Raw genomic sequence first — 24672 nt, forward strand, 5'->3', positions numbered from 1 at the left:
AAACTTTTCTTTTGCATTGTTGTCCTGTCTCCATGGAAACATTTGGTCAGAGAGAAGGGAAATATTTGGGTCATGCCAGACTCCTGGTTTGTGTGCTGTGTGAACTGTGAATCCTCGCCATCTTTAAGTACTTTGACCACTTGGCACTTTGACCAATTGTTGTCCTGTCCATTTCCTGAGACAACATCCTGACTTCTTCGTTCTAAGCAAACAGTGAAAAGAGAGAGCGTGAGGACAGACTTTGTGAGAAACGACACCCACCTCGTCAGTCCCCTCCTCCTCTGCCCAAACAAGGGTAGAACAATTCTGTGCCTTATATGGGAGGATGATATCACCAGTGAGTGGAGCAGTGCCTTTCCACACAGCGTTCACCTTTCATTTTGCACTGATGACATGTTTGGAATGTGATGGCTAATTCTGCAGGGAGCACGGGACCTTCGCTCGACCCTGCCGAAGTCTTAATGGGTTATAACGACAGACACAGCTGAACACTCATTAGACATGGACTCACGTGGAATACATCATAGTTAGTAGGTGAGTTTGAAATCTGTTTAGAATCTGACAGATGTTGAGGATATGAACACACCAGTGGATACTTGGATCTCTTTCAGAATATTGTGATTTCTGACACCAAGTTTGGTAAATAAGTTAGCTTCGATTTAGGCTTCTCTTTCATCGCTAATGGGGTCTGGAGCACTTGCAGTGGATTTATTGTGCTGACATAAAGGTCCCCTGCAGAGCTGAAGCAGTGTAAACATTTACCACCATCACGGATGGTTACTTTTTAGGTGCTCCTGACTGCAAGGCACGTATAAGAGTAACAGGGATTTAGTGGAAGTCTTTCATGCCGTGTTACTTTGTACAGTCTTACAGTGCTGTGATCGTGCAAGCATGTGAAACACATTAATCTGTTGTCAGAGACAATCACATGAGGGCTCGGAATCAGCTCTAACCCCTTCTTTGTTCTCTGCTGTCATACTTTTTCCCTTTTCTTCGTCTGTGGTTTGCATCCCACTAGCATTTTGCCATGACGTTTAGGCATCTGATCGAGGTTTCACAGGACTGACATACCGTATGTAGGTTCCTCCTTTGTCAGGTAAACAACGGAGTTGTTGAGAAAAAAAACCTAACAAATGTTCTTGTGTATTTTACGCCAATTAATGAAAGAAATATGGATGATTCATTTTCTCTTACAAATTTCCATCCGCTGAAATAGATTTTCTAATTGCTTTGTGTTCCTCCCAGACTAAAGAAACTGTTGGAGCAGGAGAAGGCATACCAAACCCGTAAAGACAAGGATCACAGCAGGCGGCTACAAAAAGTAAGAGAAGAGCTAGTGAAGCTGAAGTCCTTCGCTCTGATGCTGGTGGACGAGAGACAGCTCCACATCGACCAGATTGACCAGCAAAGCCAGAAGATCATGGACCTTAGCAATAAGCTGCAAGAGAGAGAGCAGCATCTGGAAAGTGTCACCAGCAAATACAAAGAGGACAGTCAGAGAATTCAGAAGTTGGAAGTGGAGTTAGAGCATAAAGCTGCTAAGTTCTCACAGGAACATGAGGATATGACAACCAAGCTCTCCAGTCAGGAGTCCCAAAACCGACAGTTACGCACAAAACTGGCTGGTCTGTCTCGGAGAGTTGAGGAGCTGGAGGAAAGTAACAAATCACTCCAGAAGTCTGAGGAGGATTTACAAGAGTTAAGGGACAAAATCAGCAGGGGAGAATGTGGAAACTCGAGCCTCATGGCTGAGCTTGAAACTCTCCGTAAGAGAGTGCTGGAGATGGAGGGAAAGGATGAGGAGATCACAAAGGCAGAAGCACAGTGCAAGGAGCTGAGGAGGAAGCTTCAAGATGAGGAGAATCACAGTCGTGAGCTGAAACTTGAAATCGAAAAGCTACAGAAAAGGATGGCAGACTTGGAGAAACTTGAGGGAACTTTCAACATGAGCAAATCAGAGTGTACACTGCTTCATGCAAGCCTTGACCGAGAGAAGAACTTGACAAAGAACTTAACCAAGGAGCTAGAAACTCTTAAAAGTCATGTTAAAGAGCTAAAGTGTGCTGAGTCGAGGCTCGAAAAGGCAGAAAGTAACTTAAAAGATGATTTGACGAAACTCAAGTCGTTTACTGTAATATTGGTGGACGAGAGGAAGAACATGGCAGAAAGAATTAAGCAAGAGGAACAAAAAAGTGAAGACATGAGCAAGCTGTTTAAGACTGAGCAAGGCAAGGTCATGGAAATCACAGAGAAGCTGATTGAAGAGAGCAAAAAGCTTTTGAAGTTGAAGTCAGAGATGGAGATGAAAGTGTCAGCTCTCACAAAGGAGAAAAATGACCTAAGGACCAGACTTACATGTGAAGAAGAGAAACAAAATGATCTCAATGCAAAGGTCAACCTCATGCAAAAGAGGGTGGACTGTTTGGAGGAGGCTGAAAGAAAATCCAGAAACAGACCTGAAGTGGACAAGGCAAGATATGCTGATGAAGACAATAAGGTTAAGGAGTTAACAGAGGAGATTGATAGGCTGAAGAACCGTCTGAAGCAGCTGGAAGTTGTGGAGGGTGATTTGATGAAGACAGAGGATGAATATGATATACTTGAAAAGAAGTTCAGAACAGAGCAAGATAAGGCCAATGTCCTTTCTCAGCTCCTGGAGGAAATGAAGTCACAGATTGCTAGAAACAAGGCCATTGAAAAGGGGGAGGCTGTGAGCCAAGAAGCTGAACTAAGATTGAGGTGCAAGATGGAGGAGGCCAAATCCAGAGATTTGCAGGCAGATGTCCTGGCTCTTAAGGAAAAGATTCATGAGCTGATGAACAAGGAGGATCAGTTATCTCAACTTCAGGTCGATTACACAGTTCTACAGCAGAGGCTCGTCGAAGAGCAGGACAAAAAGAAAAGCATGAGCCAACAGATCCTAAATCTTACCAAAGAGTTAGAGGTGACCAAGCGATACAGCAGAGCACTACGGCCAAGCATGAATGGAAGGAGGATAGTGGATGTCCCTCTTACCTCAACAGGTGTCCAGACAGATGCACATGCTAATGAAGTTCTTGAAGAAGAGACTCCGGCGGTATTCATAAGGAAATCAGTTCTGGAAGAAAATCACGTGATGAGCAATTTGAGGCAGAAAGGTCTTAAAAAACCAGCAGTGCTGGACCGTTATCCACCTGCATCTGCAGAGCTAGGTATGAAAAAATCATTGATTCCCTGGATGAAGAAGAAAGAAGCAAGTGCTGATGCACAGGATGGCTTAGACAAGTTGACTTATAAAGTTAATGGAGATGCATCACCTCAACCACAAGAGTTAACCATGTCACAAAAACCAGGCCGGCCACTGCATATAAGGGTGACTCCGGATCATCACAACAGCACTGCCACATTGGAGATCACTAGTCCTCGTGCTGAGGACTTCTATTCAAGCACCACAATCATCCCCACTTTAGGGCTGCAGAAGCCACGGATAACGATAGTTCCTAAACCCACTACTGTGTCACCAAAGAGCAGCTATGACGTAATGGACAGGACCAAGTCTCCAGTGACCATTACGACCATTTCTAGGGCCAAGTCTCCAGAGGGAAGCAAAATATCCCACCCAGACTCTCCAAGCTCTCCTGTCTCAGTCATCACAGTTAGCACAAGCCCAGTGATGCAGGCACCAGTCTCTCCAGAATCTCAGGAGACCTCAAGCATGGGCCGAGCTGTGTTTAAGGTGACCCCAGAGAAGCAGGCATTGCCAACACCGATCCGCAAATACAACTCCAACACCAACATCATAACAACAGAAGACAACAAAATCCATATTCACCTTGGGAGTCAATTCAAGAGGTCTCAGGACTCTGGAAGCAGTCCCACACTCACAGTAAGACCTCTGAGTGTATGCACAGAGAACAAGGAGACACCTACTACGGGGACTGTCCTGCGTTCCCCCCGACAGTCCTCCACTTCCTTAGGGAAAACTACACCTGGAAAGATGACAAGTAGCATCACCATTACCCCCATTACGTCTGCTCCTTCCAGGCCAACCCAGTCTGTGGTGAGTGACCATAAACCGCACATAGAAGGTGTCAACCCTTGAACCACTTGTTTGCTATTCGTCATTTAGCCATTAATAAAACTGTGTGACTCTGTGACCCCAAACAACATAATGATGTGCAATCTTCTACATTACAGTTGCTTCTGAATTGTTTCAAAATGATATCAGGGGGTGTCTGCTCCCTAGATAGATCTCTGTCCAGGTATAGATACGTCCAATACATTCCCTAACACATGACTGTTAACTAACCCTGGAATGACCTGCTATGCCAATTCCACCCAAAACAAGTGGAATTATTTTCTTCGATTGTTAGAATAGTTTTACTTGGCACCAACTGACTCCATCATATTTAACCACGAAGTTGGCCTGAACGATTTGCATAGCACTTAGCATTAGCTAGTCTACTTGTGTGAGCAGACGCAAGCTAACATGCATATCCTGGCACAATAAGACCCTCTACTAAAACAAGCACAATAGCTAATCGAAAGCTGGATCTTGACGTATTCTCTTATTGAATCTTGTGGGTACATGGTAGGTTATCTACGTCACATCCTAAACATGCGGTTTGTAGATATTTATATAATAATCAGGCTTTAGGATCCTTGGGAAAACCCTTTATTGCTTGACGCATCAGAGTATTTGTTATATAATGGATGGGATGGCCATCCCTTTCTACAATTTAAAGGTAGGCTGCCTTTCAGATTTTTCAAGTGTAGGTCATAAAAAGAATTTCCCCCGCCCCTCAACACCCAATTATTTTTGTTTAGTGGGCCGAAAGCTACTGAATTCAAATCACGGACTTCCAATTTTATTATTATTTTTTTAAACAGAACAATTAATGAATTTAGAGCCACGTAGGGTGGCACGGTGGTGTAGTGGTTAGCGCTGTTGCCTCACAGCAAGAAGGTCCAGGTTCGAGCCCCGTGGCCGGCGAGGGCCTTTCTGTGTGGAGTTTGCATGTTCTCCCCGTGTCCGCGTGGGTTTCCTCCGGGTGCTCCGGTTTCCCCCACAGTCCAAAGACATGCAGGTTAGGTTAACTGGTGACTCTAAATTGAGCATAGGTGTGAATGTGAGTGTGAATGGTTGTCTGTGTCTATGTGTCAGCCCTGTGATGACCTGGCGACTTGTCCAGGGTGTACCCCGCCTTTCGCCCGTGGTCAGCTGGGATAGGCTCCAGCTTGCCTGCGACCCTGTAGAACAGGATAAAGCGGCTAGAGATAATGAGATGAGATGAGATGAGAGCCACGTGGCTCTAAATTCTCCGCTATTTTTTCCTGCTTCACCATGACTCAACACAAGATACTATGTCATGCATTACGTGGTGGGCTTTCCCCATTCACGCAAGGCATTGTGGGATCCAAATTTGAAACAGGAGAGAAAAATGGAGGACGTGAGTGTGTGAATGAAACGTGAAAGACCGACTACCAGGGGCGCAGATACGTTTTTGGAACTGGGGGGGACAAAAAACTGGGGGGGACAAAGCTGCCAGCAAACCAACCCCAACCCCGATATGCCTGTCAAACTTGTGGGTTACCATAGCAACCAAGCTCGAGCTCACAACCTGTGCAGTCTGCGCAGCTCAACCAACCGAATATCAGTCTTTGTTTTGTTTTATGTGAGTTGTTGCAACTATGTATACACTGCCGTGCACCTCAATAAACCGAATGGTAATTAGTCTTTTGTTTTTCCGTGAGGTTTGCCTTATGCAAAGAAAGACAGCATAGACATTTTTTCCTCCTTATAAGTGGGGGGGGACTGAACGAAGTGAATTTAAATCTGGGTGGGACGAATCCCACCCGTCCCCCCCTCTATCTGCGCCCGTGCCGACTACAGTAACGGAAAGAAAGCGAGAAGAAAAGACGTTATGTTATAGACGAAGGAAAGGAAACGCAGGACGAAGCTAATAAATATCGGCGCTCAGCGAGCACCTCGGTGTGATCAGCTGTTCGTTGAGCGACAGAATGATGGAACTGTCAGTGCACGCTCAAAGGTAAACCTGCGCATGTGCACACGGACTTCCTCTGTCTGCTTGACTGCGCAAAGCGAGCGATTTCATGCACATTTTTTGCTTTAATCCTTTAAGATATTACAGAAATAAACATATATCACAATGACCAAATTTCAGAGGGAACTAAATTTCATCAATTTTATGAAATCGAAAGGCCGTCTACTTTTAACCATGACAGTGTTGGAATTTATACACAAATTGTTTTGGAATAAACAGAGGGAAATTTTAATCTCCGACAAAGGGGCTTGCCAGCTGCCTTTCGCCTCCTGATGTGTTCAGATTCCATATGGTTTCTGAGGTGTTTTTTAGAGAAAGGTGTGGAATTGAGCAGCTCTGTTCTGGCAGACGGATAATTTTCAGGCTTGTACCTTAAAAAGATCCATTGCATACTGTAGCTGTACTGTTTTTCTCATTTTTAAAGTCGCCTGATTATTACAAGTGTAGAAGCACTTTAGAAAATTGATAACATCATTTTACTATTGATTTGCTACAGTAATTGAGACAAACACATGCTGTACAAGTTTGTATTTGACGCATATCTTTCTTTCTTTCTTTCATTACCAGTCCGGGACGGATGTGCAGTCAACTCGGTCTTGCTCGTCAACACGAATCCCTATGTCAAAAGGTATGAAACCAGGCAAAACTGTCATGGGTGTCGCTGCAGTATCCAGGATAGAGTCTCGAGCTGAAAGCCAGTCAATGAAAATTGAACTGAGGAAGTCTGCAGTGATCAGCTCAGTGTCCGCAGCAGGGGGCAAGAGCTGAGCATCTAGCACTCTGTTATAGCTCAAGTTAATTGATCGATGCACTATACAGCCACTGATGTACCTGCTTAGTTTAAAGTAAATGTAAACACACGAGGACTCTCTATTGAAGCACTTGCAGATACCATATTACCATCATTCTCACCTCTGTTTAAAAAAAATGTGTGATTGTGTTTATATTTTAAATATATGAGCTGGAAAGTATATCGTATGTATATAGTATTGTATATACATACTAGTTAATGTATATAGTGTTGACACTTGAACATACGGTTCTTTGGCTCAAATGCAACTCCATTTCCCCTACTAGAGCACAATGTTAGGCTACTAACCCCTTGGCTGGGTTTTGTCTTCTCTTATCATTTCATTTCTTGTTTTGTTTGACATGATAGTTGCTAGTGGAGGTTTCCAAACAAAAAAAAAAAGCATATTTAATGTATTCTGTCATCTTTGAATCATTTGCACCAAGCCTAAATAAATGGAAATTCTTCATCTCTCGACTTCAATACATTTGCCTTTTACTTTTGACGTCGCACCATACCATTATTATTGTATAACAACTTGCCAATAATAATGTGCATAAAACCTGCACTAGGAAACCTCCATTAGGTCTACAATGATGCAATCCATAATGCTTTATTCTCCATAATGAAATCCATAATTCTCTCATCTGCATAAACAATCATATTGCACCATAAAATGCTTCATTGAGCATGCAGTAGTCAAGAACAAGCGCTTTCACATAAAGGCTCAAGCACGGACTTATCCTTCAGGAAGGAGTTCAAGAGCTAAAGCAGAGAGAGTGAGAGGAAACGACTGACTTTTTTATATCAAAAAGTCAACTTTGTTATCATGCAATATTAACATGATTTTATATTATTGTAATTATATGAAGGACTGTTACAGGAAATACACAACAACAACAAAAAAAACCCACAATGTTTCTCAAACTGATCACTTTTTCTGGATATCTTGCACCACTTTCTGGTTATAGAGTGAACATTAAACTTTTTTTTTTAAGGAGATACACAGAACCAATGGCCTCACTTTCGTTTATAAATGCCTTGAGACCTCAAGAATGGCACAGGAATAGTTTTAAGCGTTAACAATAAATCTAATATAGTAATTTTTACGATTAAAGTGATTCATATAGGTAGCGGTCTGAGTGAATGACCTTGACGTCCGTAACGTCACAGCAGGAAGGCTATCAGTCTCATCGCCATTTCCGCTATACTAAAACACAGAGCTGACTGCAACTCCGATCCTCCATTTTGAGCTAATTTATCACCGTGCCACGTAGATGTGTTGCTGGCGGATGCAGCAACACAACAGAAGGTGGATTTACATTGCATTCATGGCCCAAGAATGTTCAAACTGCAAAGATTTGGACGCATTTTGCCAGAAGTTCACGGGCACATTGGGCACCTACGAAGTGGCCCCTCCTCTGCTCTGCACATTTTACTGAGGACTCACATGAGACCTCTGATCTGTTGAGGAGCGTTGGCTATAAGCCCGGATTGAAAGAGGGTGCAGTATCAACAATTAAAGGAAAAGAAAACTACAAGAAAAGGAAAGGAAAGTAAGTTCAGTTGCACCAGCTCTCCCAGAGTGTGAGCCGAGGGTTGTTGCTAAAACCTGGGACGGAACGGGACGTGACATGACATATTATCGCTCGGGCAGTGACCTCCCCGCGGTTGCTGCTAAAACCGGTGATGTCCCGTTAGTAATTGCCTGAGCCGAGCAGTAATGGCGGAGTACTCAGTATGGAGAAAATGGAGAATGAGTGGACCAGTCATCTGATTTCTCCGCTGGATATGCCGCCTCAGCAGCAATATCTCACTCTTACGTGGAAGAAGCGAATGAACAGAGAACCGAACGAACAACTGAAAGTCAGATTGTTTAAAAACAATCAGCCACAAGGTCGGCCTTCAAGAAGTGAGAACACAGACGGGTAAGATGCGACTCTTATTTGGATATAAAACAACACTCGTTGTTTACCTGCATTTAGATTAATCCATGTAACTTGTATTGTGTGTTTAAGTTAGCGGTATAAGATTATTTAATTTGCTTCAGAATGTGATTGTCTCAGTTCATCTGATTATTTAATGAGCCATTTACGTTTTATCAGTGAAAATGCATGCATGTACATGCATGTTGCATAAGTTATAACACCCATCCTGTTTTAATGAGAGTCAACCCACAATCAGTGAAGTCAAATCAGTCTTAGTTGAGCAAGTCGGTAACGCTATTTCTTACTTTCACTATAAATTATTCTTTATAAGACTTTGGTCTATAGCTGTAAAAGGCCTCGGCCTTAAAACCGGTTACCGCTGTGACATCACGCACTCAGGGCTGGCTGGCTCAGCGGGGCAGCGCCAATGACAACTTTGCGGTCGATTTTAACTCTCAAAAATATATATTTTATTCCCATTTATGCAGCATACAAGAGTCAAGGATGGAGATACTATCCACTCAGAAATGTATTTAAAAATAAAGGTTCTGTGTATCTCCTTTAAGGTTTGTGTTTGAGGCCAAAGTTTGGTGCAATTTCACGACTATATCAGATTAAATACAAACGTATTATGTCATTTTTATTCATCCCATCTTTGTGGTGGTCTAGGAAAACCCATCAATGCCTGAATTCTGACAAACAGCCAAAAAAGATGAAAACAAACAAACTGGTTTTAACAAAATTGGGTTTTTCTGTCTATACTTTTCTTCGACACCATAAATATGTTAGCCAAATTTATTTTATAATTTTATTTGAGTTAATCTTGTCAAGGTTATCTTCCTGCAGGGATCATGGCAGGTAAAGAACCAGTTAAAGCAACAAAGTGGTGAAGACACTCTGGTTGTCTACAGATATTTAAAACCTTCCAAGCTAGAGCGGCGGCTACAATTATCGACACCTTAACGATCTTTTGGCTGTTGCAAAAGTAGAAAAGACTTTCATTACGTAAATTGTACATGAATAATTACTCAAACTTCCACTGGAAAAAATGAGTTGATTCCTGATTACTTAATGTATCAGATCACGTGACACTGTTCCACAATTATCGTCACCTTTGTCCACAGTTATCGACACCGTTCCACAATTATCGACATCCAGATGATTATTTATAAAATAATAATCGGTATGTGGTATTCAGTTAACGAAACATAGTTTTTATTTAAAATTTGTTTTCCATAGTACAAAATATCTTTTATATAAATATATGGATGTCGGTGTTTACATTAATGAGGAAGTAATGATAATGTTTGTAAACAAATGAACTGATAATGTTTAACCTGCGTCAGAAAATCTTTTTCTTCCACTTTCTACCCGCTTTCTAAGTATTTTCATCGATCACATTTTGTTCATCATTCGTTGTTGTTTGTATTAATTTCTAGTTTTGTAGTTTACCAATAAATGTCAACAGGCAGTTGATATTGTAACCACATGAAATTCCAGGTCAAAGGTCGCATGTCATTCCTCGAACCAAAATATAAAATGTCTACTGATATTGTAATATGTGGTCGATATTTACAACAAACTGCAAAAAAAAAAAAAAAAATTCTGAATGGAATAGAAAAATCTGAACATTTCAAGCATGTAATATTTTTACATGCTCGGAATTTAATTCCGCTCTAATTCTATTGACTGCAATCGGATTCCAAATACTCTATAAACATTCCATTCTGTTATGAATCAGAAAAAAACAATTATTATAAATCACAGCACTTTTATTTTTATTTTTTAAAGTACTTCATCGACTTCAACAATGTGACACAAAGATCGATCCATAACAGTTGTAAATGTCCCTTAATCCCACAGGGTGTCGATAATGGTGGACACCGGTGAAAGTGATCACTATTATCGACACCTCACGTGATTCTCAAACGCGCGTTTAGATACAAAATGGCGACTGTCAGATGAAAGAGTAAGAAACAAAGTAGGTTTCGACGAGGAGACCATGAAATATCGGTGAATTTGGTCAGTAAAAACACGTCCATGATCTTTCCACCATGCTTACCTGCGATGATAACATCCGGGTTTTCCAAAAAATTACTGATCTTGCTAAAAAAATTCCATCTCAGGTAACGAGCTGTGTCATCAGACGACAAGATCAAAGGGCGAGGCGGGTCTTCCGGTTGATTAATTAACCAATAATAACTGTTGGAACTGAAACTCAGCTTTGTAAAATTGTTTTTTTATTGGTAAATCTGAAAAGGTGTCGATAATTATGGACTGTCGATAATTGTAGCCACCGCTCTAGTAAATGTGATTTCTTCACACAGTAAATATCATGCTTTGATCAAGTTGTTGGATGGCTACTTGCTGGAGTGAAATGAACATAAGCCCAATGAATTCAGTTTATACTCCGATACAGGGAGCTGTCACAATATTGACTCAAAATGAAGAACCATTCACAGTTTTCAAAACTATATCGAGTAGAAAATGTTAAAGGTGCTGCCTGCAAAGTTGAATTCTGGGCAAAATGTTCTATATCTATTGCCGCTGGAGTTTTAAAATGTTTTGCTGCTGTACACACACACTGTGTATCCTGTGTGTAAATGTTTTACCAAGATAAAAAGCATCCCGCATTTGACGATTCCGGTGATCGCCGAAGCAAGCGAGCAACACTATCACGTGACCATTGTGGGGCGTGTTTGAGCTACCTTTAAACAAAACAAGTCGGCATGGGCGAACATGGCAGACTTCGGCTCTCCCGCCAGCGGAAAAGAAAAGGAAAGGAAAGGAAAGCCTGCCTAGTGAGTGCAACTGCAAGATAGCGCAAGGTTAGATGACGTCATTTTTCTGGACAGATAACTAAATCATTCTAGCTAGTGCTCTAGCTTAGCCTTAGGATGCATACGCTTTACTCCGTGGGTATGGAGTTGCACACCTAATGCTTTGATCTTACAGAGAAAGAAACGATAACACAAAAGCAGTAACAGAAAAAAGATATATTCATCTTTTGTTTCACGGATCTATTCGCAAATTAAGTGGTAGAAAGTATACCGAGGGAGGAACGCGTGCTGATAGGGGCAGATTTCAACGGACATGTTGGCGAGGGAAACAGAGGAGATGAGGGCGTGATGGGCAGATATGGTGTAAGAGAAAGAAATGTGGAAGGACAAATGGTGGTTGATTTTTCAAAGAGGATGAATTTGGCAATAGTCAATACATACTTCGAGAAGAAAGAGCAGCACAAGGTGACGTTTAAGAGTGGAGGAAGCTCTACACAGGTGGACGAAGGGGTAACCTGAAGGAGATTGGAGACTGTAAAGTGATGGCAGGGGAGAGTGTAGCTAGACACCATCGAGTGGTCGTGTGCAGGATGAGCTTGAAAGTGAAAAAGAGGAAGCGTGAAATAGTGGAGCCAAAGATTAAGTGGTGGAAACTAAAAGAGGTTGAACATCAGAAGGAGTTTAAGGAAGAAATGAGACGAGCATTGAGTGGTCATGGAAGTCTGCCAGAAGATTGGAATACTACTGCTGTACTAGTAAGAGAGGCAGCAAGGAAGGTGCTAGGGTGGTCATCGGGAAGGAGGAAGGAAGACAAGGAGACATGGTGGTGGAACAAAGAAGTGCAGGAAATTATAAAAGAAAAGAGGCTAGCAAAGAAGAATTGGGATGATTAGAGAGACGAGGAAAGCAGGCGGTTATACAGAGAGACGAGACAGAAGGCAAAAAGAGCGGTAGCGAAGGCGAAAGCAGATGCATACCAGGAGTTGTACGAAAGACTGGAGACCAACGAAGGAGAGAAAGACCTGTACAGACTAGCTAGGCAGAGAAACAGGGAAGCGAGGGATGTACAGCAGGTAAGAGTGATGAAAGATGGAAATGTGCTGACAAAGAGAGTGTATTAAGAAGATGGAAAGAGTACTTTGAGGATTCATTAAATGAGGAGAATCCAAGAGAGAAAAGGTCAGATTCATTGGAGACAGCAAATCAGGAAGCAGAGTTGGTTAGTAAGGATGAGGTGAGGGCAGCCATGAAAAGAATGAAGACTGGGAAAGCAGTCGGACCAGATGGTATCCCGATTGAGGCTTGGAGATGTTTGGGTGAGACGGCTGTGGAGTTCCTAACAAGATTGTTTAATAAGATCCTAGAGAATGAGAAAATCCCAAATGAATGGAGAAAGAGTGTGCTAGTCCCAATATACAAGAATAAGGGAGATGTACAGAGCTGCAGTAATTACAGAGGAATAAAATTGATGAGCCACATCAAGAAGCTATGGGAAAGGGTACTGGAGACGAGACTGAGAAGAGAGGTAGCAATCTGTGAACAGCAGTACGGGTTTATGCCAAGGAAGAGCATGTCGGATGCAATTTTTGCTTTAAGAATGTTAATGGAGAAGTACAGAAAAGGCCAGAGAAAGCTACGTTGTGTGTTTGTAGACCTGGAGAAGGCATACGATAGAGTGCCGAGAGATGAGTTATGATATTGTATGAGAAAGAGTGGAGTGAATGAGGAGTATATCAGAGTGGTGCAAGACATGTATGAGAACAGTGAAACAGCAGTGAGGTGTGCAGTTGGAATGACTGAATGGTTCAAGGTGAAGGTGGGACTCCATCAAGGATCTGCTTTGAGTCCTTTTTTGTTTGCCATAGTGATGGATAGCTTGACGGACGAAGTGAGGCAAGAGTCACCATGGAACATGATGTTTGCGGATGATGTTGTGATATATGGTGAAAGTAGAAAGGAGGTTGAGTTGGGTTTGGAGAGATGGAGGTATGCATTGGAACGAAGAGGAATGAAGGTGAGCAGTAGCAAAACAGAATACATGTGCATCAATGAGAATGGGGATGAGAGTGGAGTGAAGATGCAAGGAGCAGATGTAAAGAAAGTTGGTGAATTCAAGTACTTGGGGTCAACTGTGCAGGAAAATGGGGGCTGCGATCGTGAGGTGAGAAAGAGAGAGTGCAGGCAGAGTGGAGCAGTTGGAGAAGGATTTCGGGAGTCATTTGTGATCGGAAAGTCCCAGCAAAAGTGAAAGGTAAGATGTATAAGACAGTAGTGAGACCAGCTGTGATGTATGGATTGGAGACCGTACCCTTAACGAAGAGACAGGAGGCAAAGTTGGAGGTGGCGGAGTTGAGGATGTTAAGGTTTGCGATGGGAGGTTGGACAGGATAAGGAACGAGCACATCAGAGGGACAGCACATGTGGAGAGCTTGGGAATGAAGCTAAGAGAGATGAGACTGAGATGGTATGGGCACATCCTGAGAAGAGATGCAGAGCATGTTGGAAGGAGAATGTTGAGGATGGAGCTGCCAGGCACACGAAAACGAGGAAGGCCAAAGAGGAGATACATGGATGTGGTGAGAGAGGAAAGTGGCAGATGTGGTAGAGAAGGATGCAGAAGACAGGGAGCAATGGAGACGAAAGATCCGCTGTGGCGACCCCTAATTGGGAGCAGCCAAAAGAAGAAGTAGTAGTTCTATTCGCTAATGTCAACCACAAATTACTTTACATCCCTGCGACTCAAAACTCTCCGAGGTCGATTCAGAATCACGATGTTTTCCACACGTCGCCATCTTAGTGTGGCACAGTTCCACAATTATGCTAATTAGTTAAATCTCCTTGCGTTCAGCTGTTTCCTTCAGGCCCGTACTGTTTACCTCAAGAGGTAGCTAAACGGTCTCAAAAATAGAGAAAAGTGACCCTCAGGACATCAAAATGATCACATCTCATCCACGTGATATTGTTCTTGCGAGAGAGACACTGAAAAATGGCATTCACAATTAAACAGAGGTGGACAAAGTACCCAACTAACTTACTTAAGTCAAAGTAGAGATCCCACTGGTCAAATGTTACTCCGATTCAAGTGAAAATTGAACAGTCAAATTTTTACTTAAGTTAAAGTCCTGAAGTACTTGCTTTTAAAAATACTTAAGTATTAAAAGTACATTTTCTGTCAATGCATTGTTGTATTATTGCCACAATGCTTGCAAAACCTAATGCCTCTGAAACAACCGACTGAATTTACAAAATGAACTCATGCTGTGCATCATGGTGGTTTAACGTTAAACTAGCTAGTCAGTGATGCTCCACCTGACATGCTAGCAAACTCTTTTCAAACTCAAAATCATATTGGATAGCTAACGCTACGAGAAAAGAAAGATTTCTACATTGTTTATTCGGCAAGATTATGCTAAAACATATTTCTGAAAGGACTTCAGATAAGTTAACGTTATTCATGTTACCGTAACTCCATTTTTACATGCTAACTAACAGTGTCCAAGTTAACTAGCTATGTGTAAATGTTAGCCATGGACAAAGCTACAGCAACTTGGCGGGCAAATCCATAGAAAGTCATTTGACTAACCAGACTGCATGGCTACATTTGCAACGTTATCGCTAGCTCTAAAAGCACAGACAACTTCATTGCAAGCTTTCTCTTGGAATAAAACGTTTATATACCTCGATATGCTTCAGCTGGTTGGACGGTGAGTTTTTGTAGGCCGTGATGTGGTTCATTTTCAGCAAACATAGCAAACATTTAAAACGAAATGAATCTTTAATCCGTACAGAAAACTGAAACATGGGTTCATGGGCCATGGGTGCGTGTGTATTCTCCAGAAGAACCGCCTCCTTCCATTCTGCCATCAACTGTGTTTAAATAACGCTGCTGAGAAATCACTGAACTTGATTTTATCCAGTCTATGGACGTGACGTGACCCTAATGATTACTGATCGGCTGTCTCAGTGTCACCTGCGAAAAAACTATCACGTTTTAGAAAAGAAAAGAAAAAACCATCCACTTTTAAAGCTGCTTTATAGTAACAAGGACCTTGATAGAAATGTATTGGAGTGAAAAGTACGATATTTGTCTTTCAAATGTAGTGAAGTTAAAGTCATAAGTTTAAAAAAAAAATACTCGAGTACAGATACTCAAAAAGTGTACTTAAGTACAGTACTCAAGTAAATGTACTTCGTAACTGTCCACCTTAAAAAAAAAATTTTTTTTTGAAAATTTGCAGTCAGCACCTGTAAAAGTTCACATTGTGAAGGGTTTTCCCGGGCCGCTGAACAAATACACTCCAGTTCACCAAGATTCAAGTCTCAGTGCCCTTCCTACCCTTGAAAGGCATTGCTGACCTGAGAACAACAACAATGTCGACTTTCTGGACAGAGAAAACGCAGTTTAGTGGAGGAGTAAATGAGGTCATCTCATGTCAAGCCATCTCCAGAAGAACATCTCTGAAGAACAAGTTTTGAAGTGAATCATTTTCTCACAGTGCTTTCCATATCCAGGCCTCAATGATCAACATATAAACTTGCCAAGCTTCATGATGTCATACGTGTTGATCACAGGTAGGGTTTATATGCTGTGGAATTTCCCACCATTCACTCGAACTGATGAAGATGAGCTCGACAAGTCTAGACTACTAGAAAATGTTCGAAATGCCATTCACGTTGAACTGTTCATTATTTTTGTTGGATGCGTCTTTGAGGTATCAAAGGATAAGGTAACAACTTCAGAAGCGACAACACTGAACATGTCTGATTTCTGAACACACATTCTGATGCTATAAGCCATCTCAAGTCGCTACTAATCTGTGTGTATATTCCAAGCTTCTCTAATCAGTCTCAATTCCATCATATCATCAACCATGAAACCTTTTCTCATTTTATTTTTGAATATTTATTTTCTAATCATACTCATGTTCATCAACTAGCACCAGCTTTTCACCAAAGAGCTGCTCATGATAAATTCAGCTAACTTTTTTTTTTTAAAGAACTCATGCACCAAAATTTATATTGTGAGAAATGGAATATTTTTGATTGCTTGGGAAAAAAAAAAACTTTAAAAAAAATCAAAACTGCATACTTCATACACATTAAGCCCAAGACATATTTGGTGTCTGATTTTGGCTTCTTACAATGGAGCTGGAGATATGCAACAGAGCCATGAGGATAATGTACAGTAGTAGCAAATAATTAAAGTCTATCTCGGTCAAAATTTCTTTCTGTATGTCTAAATATTCCTATAGATGCATCACACAACATCGTTAAGCTCTATAATCACTACATACAGTAAATTTATGCTCCAGTTTTGTCCAGCACTGTTGTAATTTTTTATTTTTAGAAATACAGAAGTATCATTAATTTTAAATATGTGATGCATCGTTTATCGGAGTAGCAGATGGAAGTAGAAATACAAGATGGTGAGGACATGGAACATACGTACAGTAACAGGAGCTTTTTGGTTTGTGTCGAAAAACATTTTAATTTCACCATGCTACTCTAGGGAGAAAATAACACAGAACATCATCTTGGTAATATAAAATTATACGTTAAAGAGAATATTTATGTGGGAGAAAGTGAGCCAAGAAAAAAAATCATTCTGAGGGTCACGTTGACTCAAACAGAATACAAGGGTTAAAGCTAGACTGCCTTTCAGGTTTTTGAAGTGTAGGTCATAAAAAGGATTTTTCCGACACCCAGTTATTTTTGTTTAGTGGACTGAAAGCTACTGAATTCGAATCGCAGACTTCCAATTTTATTATTTTTTTAAAAACAGAACAATTAATGAATTTAGAGCCACATGACCCTAAATTCTCCGCTTTTTTTCCTGCTTCACCATGACCCAGTTCAAGATACTACTCCATGCATCACATCACGTGGTGGGCTTTCCCCGTTCGAGCAAGGCATTGTGGGATACAAATTTGAAACAGGAGAAAAATTGAGGATGTGAGTGTGCGAATGAAACATGAAAGACCGACTACAGTAACAGAAAGAAAGCGAGAAGAAAATATGTTATGTTATATACGAAGGAAAGGAAACGCACGACCAAACTAATAAATAATCGGTGCTCAGCGAGCACCTCGATGTGATCAGCTGTTCGTTTAGCGACAGAATGATGGAACTGTCAGTGCACGCTCAAAGGTAAACCTGTAGATGGCAGTAATGCAACACTGTGGATGCCAGCTGCCGTAAAACCCAAAAGAAGAAGGTAAATCTATGCATGCGCACACGGACTTCCTCTGTCTGCTTGACTGCGTGAAGCAAGCGATTTCATGCACATTATTTGTTTTAATCCCCTCAAATGACTTCCCAGCCACAGAATGGCCTGATTTTTTTTCAATATTACAGAAATAAACATATCACAATGACCAAATTTCACTGATTTTATTTAATCGAAAGGCCGTCTAGCTTTAATGATGATACCAAACTGCAACGTGATGACAAACTGATTTTTAATGACATAGACGTCCATTAGGTGGCACTGTGGCACACGGTACTTTAGTAGCTTTTCTAACTCACAGCTCCAGTCCCTGATTTGATCCTGAGCTTGTGTTACTGTCTACGTTTGTGGAGTTTCGCATCTTGTCCCCATGTCCGCGTCGGTGCATGTTGGTCAGAAGTTCCATCTGTGGTGTATTCTCAGGGTCGGCTCCATTAAATGGCATTTAGCGACATACAACATACCCTTGTTGTTCCTTGGGGAGCAGTTGAGGGTTAGATGCCTTGCTCAAGGGCACTTCAGCCATCCCTGTTGGTCCAGGGAATCAAACCAGTGACCTTTTGGTCCCAAAGCTGCTTCTCTAACTATTAGAAACAATGTAGGAACAATATCATGAGCTATAGTCATACAGTCTGATTTACTTACTTGTTAACAAATTTATTAATAATAACCTCATGAGCACCCAATATCAAGAAACATCAAAAGTGTCCAATATTGGTCCTCGGCTGACTTAAATGACTTAAAAGGCTACTGTTGATCCATTTTAAGCCAATCCTGGGCCTTGATCTGACTCTTACTTCTGGAGATACTGTACAGTGGTGCTTGAAAGTTTGTGAACCCTTTAGAATTTTCTATATTTCTGCATAAATATGATCTAAAACATCATCAGATTTTCACACAAGTTCTAAAAGTAGATAAAGAGAACCCAGTTAAACAAATGAGACAAAAATATTACACTTGGTCATTTATTTATTGAGGGAAATGATCCAATATTACACATCTGTGAGTGGCAAAAGTATGTGAACCTTTGCTTTCAGTATCTGGTGTGACCCCCTTGTGCAGCAATAACTGCAACTAAACGTTTGCGGTAACTGTTGATCAGTCCTGCACACCGGCTTGGAGGAATTTTAGCCCGTTCCTCCGTACAGAACAGCTTCAACTCTGGGATGTTGGTGGGTTTCCTCACATGAACTGCTCGCTTCAGGTCCTTCCACAACATTTCCATTGGATTAAGGTCAGGACTTTAACTTGGCCATTCCAAAATATTAACTTTATTCTTCTTTAACCATTCTTTGGTAGAACGACTTGTGTGCTTAGGGTCGTTGTCTTGCTGCATGACCCACCTTTTCTTGAGATTCAGTTCATGGATAGATGTCCTGACATTTTCCTTTAGAATTCGCTGGTATAATTCAGAATTCATTGTTCCATCAATGATGGCAAGTCGTCCTGGCCCAGATGCAGCAAAACAGGCCCAAACCGTGATACTACCACCACCATGTTTCACAGATGGGATAAGGTTCTTATGCTGGAATGCAGTGTTTTCCTTTCTCCAAACATAACGCTTCTCATTTAAACCACAAAGTTCTATTTTGGTCTCATCTGTCCACAAAACATTTTTCCAGTAGCCTTCTGGCTTGTCCATGTAATCTTTAGCAAACTGCAGACGAGCAGCAATGTTCTTTTTGGAGAGCAGTGGCTTTCTCCTTGCAACCCTGCCATGCACACCATTGTTGTTCAGTGTTCTCCTGATGGTGGACTCATGAACATTAAAATTAGCCAATGTGAGAGAGGCCTTCAGTTGCTTAGAAGTTACCCTGGGGTCCTTTGTGACCTTGCCGACTATTACACGCCTTGCTCTTAGAGTGATCTTTGTTGGTCGACCACTCCTGGGGAGGGTAACAATAGTCTTGAATTTCCTCCATTTGTACACAATCTGTCTGACTGTGGATTGGTGGAGTCCAAACTCTTTCAAGATGGTTTTGTAACCTTTTCAAGCCTGATGAGCATCAACAACGCTTTTTCTGAGGTCCTCAGAAATCTCCTTTGTTCGTGCCATGATACACTTCCATAAACATGTGTTGTGAAGATCAGACTTTGATAGATCCCTGTTCTTTAAATAAAACAGGGTGCCCACTCACACCTGATTGTCATCCCATTGATTGAAAACACCTGACTCTAATTTCACCTTCAAATTAACTGCTAATCCTAGAGGTTCACATACTTTTGCCACTCACAGATATGTAATATTGGATCATTTTCCTCAATAAATAAATGACCAAGTATAATATTTTTGTCTCATTTGTTTAACTGAGTTCTCTTGATCTACTTTTAGGACTTGTGTGAAAATCTGATGTTTTAAGGCTCACTCACAACCCACTGTACGTGCTACTACCGGTGGTCTACGGTAAAAAAAATGGCAAAACCGTGCTTGAGACTTGCGCAACACTTGCATGTGTTCAGCGCTGTAGAAGGTTGCAGACTGGCCGTGGAGACTTTTGGTCCTGCACATGCAAATTCTACGGGTCTTGAGAAAAGTCAAGAACGCATACACTACGTATGGGACCCACACTCGTTTTGTACACCTGAACCAAGTCAGCAGCACGGCTAGTAGGGGGCTTTGCGATGGCCATAAGATGCACGAGCGACGCACGGTTGTGTGGCTCCCAAGATAGAAGTACATCTCACTTTCTACCTCTGTGTGTGGCGTACACGCAGCGCACGCGACCCACATGCGACAAGAGGGGCAAGACTCTGGGTATATATATTGGGGAGGAACCAAGGAACCAATCATGTAATGTGTAGCATTGTAGAGGGGAAGAAGATGGCTGTCGCCATATCACCGCAATGACTGAGGGAGTTGGACCTTTATAAGCAGATGATAGAAGCTGAGGAGAAGCACGAAGCGATATTGTTCTTCAGCTGAAAGACAGATGCAAAATGCTGCAGACACACTGGTTTTATACCCACTCCTGGCTTGCGTCACATGCAAGTCATGAGTGATTGTCACACGCTAATCATGTGTGTCACACATGCGTCACAAGTGCGGCCCGAACTCTAGCGCAGGAAACTGGTAAAATGCAAGTCACACACACTCCACACTCACTGATCACGTGCGTCAGAGATACGCTTTCCACGGGCTAACAGCGCAATTTTTCCCACGCCTCAAGGAAGTCAGATGTGCAACCTGTGCTTGATAAGTATTTTGCCTGTACTCCTCCACCAAACTTTCCCCCGGGTTCACCACGACTCTGTGGCATGGCTGCGAGCTACTGTACCAAACCCTGCGGCCTGAGCATGTCCAAAACACTTACAGCGGATAGTGAGTGTGGCATTAGGTCCTATTTATGCAGAAATATACAACCCTGATTCCAAAAAAGTTGGAACAAAGTACAAATTGTAAATAAAAATGGAATGCAATAATTTACAAATCTCAAAAACTGATATTGTATTCACAATAGAACATAGACAACATATCAAATGTCGAAAGTCAGACATTTTGAAATTTCATGCCAAATATTGGCTCATTTGAAATTTCATGACAGCAACACATCTCAAAAAAGTTGGGACAGGGGCAATAAGAGGCTGGAAAAGTTAAAGGTACAAAAAAGGAACAGCTGGAGGACCAAATTGCAACTCATTAGGTCAATTGGCAATAGGTCATTAACATGACTGGGTATAAAAAGAGCATCTTGGAGTGGCAGCGGCTCTCAGAAGTAAAGATGGGAAGAGGATCACCAATCCCCCTAATTCTGCGCCGACAAATAGTGGAGCAATATCAGAAAGGAGTTTGACAGTGTAAAACTGCAAAGAGTTTGAACATATCATCATCTACAGTGCATAATATCATCAAAAGATTCAGAGAATCTGGAAGAATCTCTGTGCGTAAGGGTCAAGGCCGGAAAACCATACTGGGTGCCCGTGATCTTCGGGCCCTTAGACGGCACTGCATCACATACAGGCATGCTTCTGTATTGGAAATCACAAAATGGGCTCAGGAATATTTCCAGAGAACATTATCTGTGAACACAATTCACCGTGCCATCCGCCGTTGCCAGCTAAAACTCTATAGTTCAAAGAAGAAGCCGTATCTAAACATGATCCAGAAGCGCAGACGTCTTCTCTGGGCCAAGGCTCATTTAAAATGGACTGTGGCAAAGTGGAAAACTGTTCTGTGGTCAGACGAATCAAAATTTGAAGTTCTTTATGGAAATCAGACGTTTACAGACTGTTGTAAAGAGAAAAGGGGATGTCTCACAGTGGGAAACATGGCATTGTCCCAACTTTTTTGAGATGTGTTGTTGTCATGAAATTTAAAATCAACTAATTTTTCTCTTTAAATGACACATTTTCTCAGTTTAAACATTTGATATGTCATCTATGTTCCATTCTGAATAAAATATGGAATTTTGAAACTTCCACATCATTGCATTCCGTTTTTATTTATAAGTTGTACTTTGTCCCAACTTTTTTGGAATCGGGGTTGTAGAAAATTCTAAAGGGTTCACAAACTTTCAAGCACCACTGTATATACTTTCCATATAGGGCTCTCTTTTGCTCAGTGTAAATTCACAGTGTGTCAATATTGGCCAATAACATCTTCCATTCAGTTAAGACTAACAGCTGGGACTTCAGTTCACTCTTCCTTTTTTCACCTGCAGAAAATGTTGTGCTCCGCATGACTTTTGAGCCTCGTTGAGACTGAGGTGTAACACTAAGGCCAAACATCTCCACAGCTCAGACGGCCGTGTTCATGTCAGCTTCTCGACTGGCACCCGGATCAGCACCACCCTGAACTTTACCGCTGGAGCCAAGCGACGAATCTGGAGCACACAAGTCTGTTGTGTTGTTGACATGTGTTTTTTTTTTTCCCTTAATAGAGTGTGATGGATGTTTTGCGGAGAAAAAAGTAAGTTGTGGGATGACATGAAAAACGAATGCATGTGAATAGGAAAGAGCTGGACTGCTATGTACAGAAGCAACATATATAAAAGAGTAACACGACTGACATTTACAAGAGATCAGCGATTGTATGTGGCATGTAAGCGATACTGATTTAATTTTGTTTTAATTTAATTCTGAAGGTTTCAGAATTGTATGTATATCCAGTTATGATGGTATTGGTGTGGATATATACAGTATGTGTACACAAACATTGATATGATAGATCTAATGTTTTAATGGCGTGCTTTTTAAATTAAAATATGGACTGTGGAATTTTCAGTTTTAGTAATATATGGTAAATCTGGACAGTCCAGATATGCTTTCTAAAACAGAAATTGCTGACTTGATGAACAACCAGCTATAAATTTCCTTGTACATAGTGCGATTATTAAATGAGAATCAGCTAAAGAAGAGTAGGTTATTAAAAGCCTGAAATGGTGGACACTTTCAGTAAACTAAGACAATGTTATCGGTCTTGTGTTAAAACTTTGCCTTTTAACTTTCAGCAGAAAGCGTGAGTGAGAAAGAATATAAATGTAGTCTATGAAAACTTCTTTATGTAATCATTTCTAGGTTGTTTGAACAGCAGAGGGGAACCGTCAGGGCCTTCTCGGCCTTCAGAGAAGCCCAAACATATCAGCAATTCAAATGTTATATTTAATTTATTTCATTCTTTCATTTATTTCATAATTTCATTATAATTATATCTCTTGTAATTCTAATTTGGTCTTATTTTCTCTCAAATTTGCTTCAGAAATGAACGGACAGAAATTACTGTCCTGAAAACATTAAAACCGAGTTCTCCAATGAGATTGTTTTGATTGTTCTCTCTAGGCTGAGAAGAGTTTAGCGCTGCTCACTCATTGGTTCAGACTTCATTGCCGGGACAGAAGGCCATGGCAGTGTACGTATATGTCGGAAGTGACAGATTAATTAACCAATCAGATTTTGATTTATAGTGGGAGGAACCAAAAATTTAATCGCCCTAGGCCTTCTCGAAGGCCAACACGAGCATAACCGTGACTCGGTGCCATCAGTACAGTCACCTTCCAGCCGGTGTAGCATTCATCAGGAGTGTTAGTGAATGCTAATAAAGCAGTCAAGCCAGTGCTATTCAGCGCTCCAGGCTAACAACCGAGAAACTACAATTTCTGTCTCCAGACTCTTCTTCCACGCACATGTAGCAATGTCATAATTTCATATGAATAGTTTTTTTTTTTTGTGAGCTTCCTCAGATCCCTCTATTGTAAAATATGTTAATTTGTCAGGTTCCACTATCGTTTCTGATGGAGCATTAATTAGTGTAACACACCTGTAGACATTATCGTGTTGGAAAGGGGTAAGCTGGCTTCGTGAATCCTGCATGGACAATATTCATTCATACAGTGTATATATATATTTTTTCCCAATATATGATGTTTAATTTTTGATCTAAGAATGTTTTAGCACACATCTGCTGTTTGTATCAGATCAAATATGTAAATTAGCATCATAAAATTCTGGATGAAACATCAAGTGTTTATCTGAGTAGCCATTTGGCTGGGTGCTAACTGGTGTATGATGTTGTCGGGATGTCAAAATTGTTTCCCGTGTCTCCGTGTGTTGATAGCCCTGTCATTCATTGTTTTCCAGAATAAAGGCTGACAGATCAACTCTTCGCCTCCTCTGCATCATCTATTAGCCACACAGAGACTTTGAGTTATTATTCGAGTAACTGACTGGTTATATTCGGTTACACACACTCGCCATGGTATTTTTTTTTAAGTATTCATTTCCCTTTGTAATTTACTTAGTTACTTTGAAAATCTCATTCTCATCTCATCTCATTATCTCTAGCCGCTTTATCCTGTTCTACAGGGTCGCAGGCAAGCTGGAGCCTATCCCAGCTGACTACGGGCGAAAGGCGGGGTACACCCTGGACAAGTCGCCAGGTCATCACAGGGCTGACACATAGACACAGACA

The 24672-nt window shown here is 41.3% G+C and overlaps 1 protein-coding gene across 5 annotated transcripts in view; it reads left to right on the forward strand.

Annotated features, from left to right (window-relative positions):
• Positions 1-24343, forward strand: part of filip1b (filamin A interacting protein 1b) — a 98481-nt gene extending 74138 nt beyond the window's left edge. The window contains exons 1-4 of one of the 5 annotated variants that reach the window (XM_060917929.1): positions 380-534; positions 1019-1096; positions 1246-4039; positions 6612-7288. In XM_060917929.1, coding sequence (XP_060773912.1) covers positions 1361-4039; positions 6612-6812 — 2880 coding nt within the window. In that variant the 5' untranslated portion in view covers positions 380-534; positions 1019-1096; positions 1246-1360 and the 3' untranslated portion in view covers positions 6813-7288. Of the gene's footprint in view, positions 1-379; positions 535-1018; positions 1097-1245; positions 4040-6611; positions 7289-22426 lie in introns of those variants that run through there. The other 4 variants (XM_060917926.1, XM_060917928.1, XM_060917930.1 and 1 more) reach the window with 4 other exon arrangements.
• The last annotated feature ends 329 nt before the right edge of the window (positions 24344-24672 follow it).

This window comes from Neoarius graeffei, chromosome 3 (assembly GCF_027579695.1).
Source record: "Neoarius graeffei isolate fNeoGra1 chromosome 3, fNeoGra1.pri, whole genome shotgun sequence".
Taxonomy (NCBI): Eukaryota; Metazoa; Chordata; class Actinopteri; order Siluriformes; family Ariidae; genus Neoarius; species Neoarius graeffei.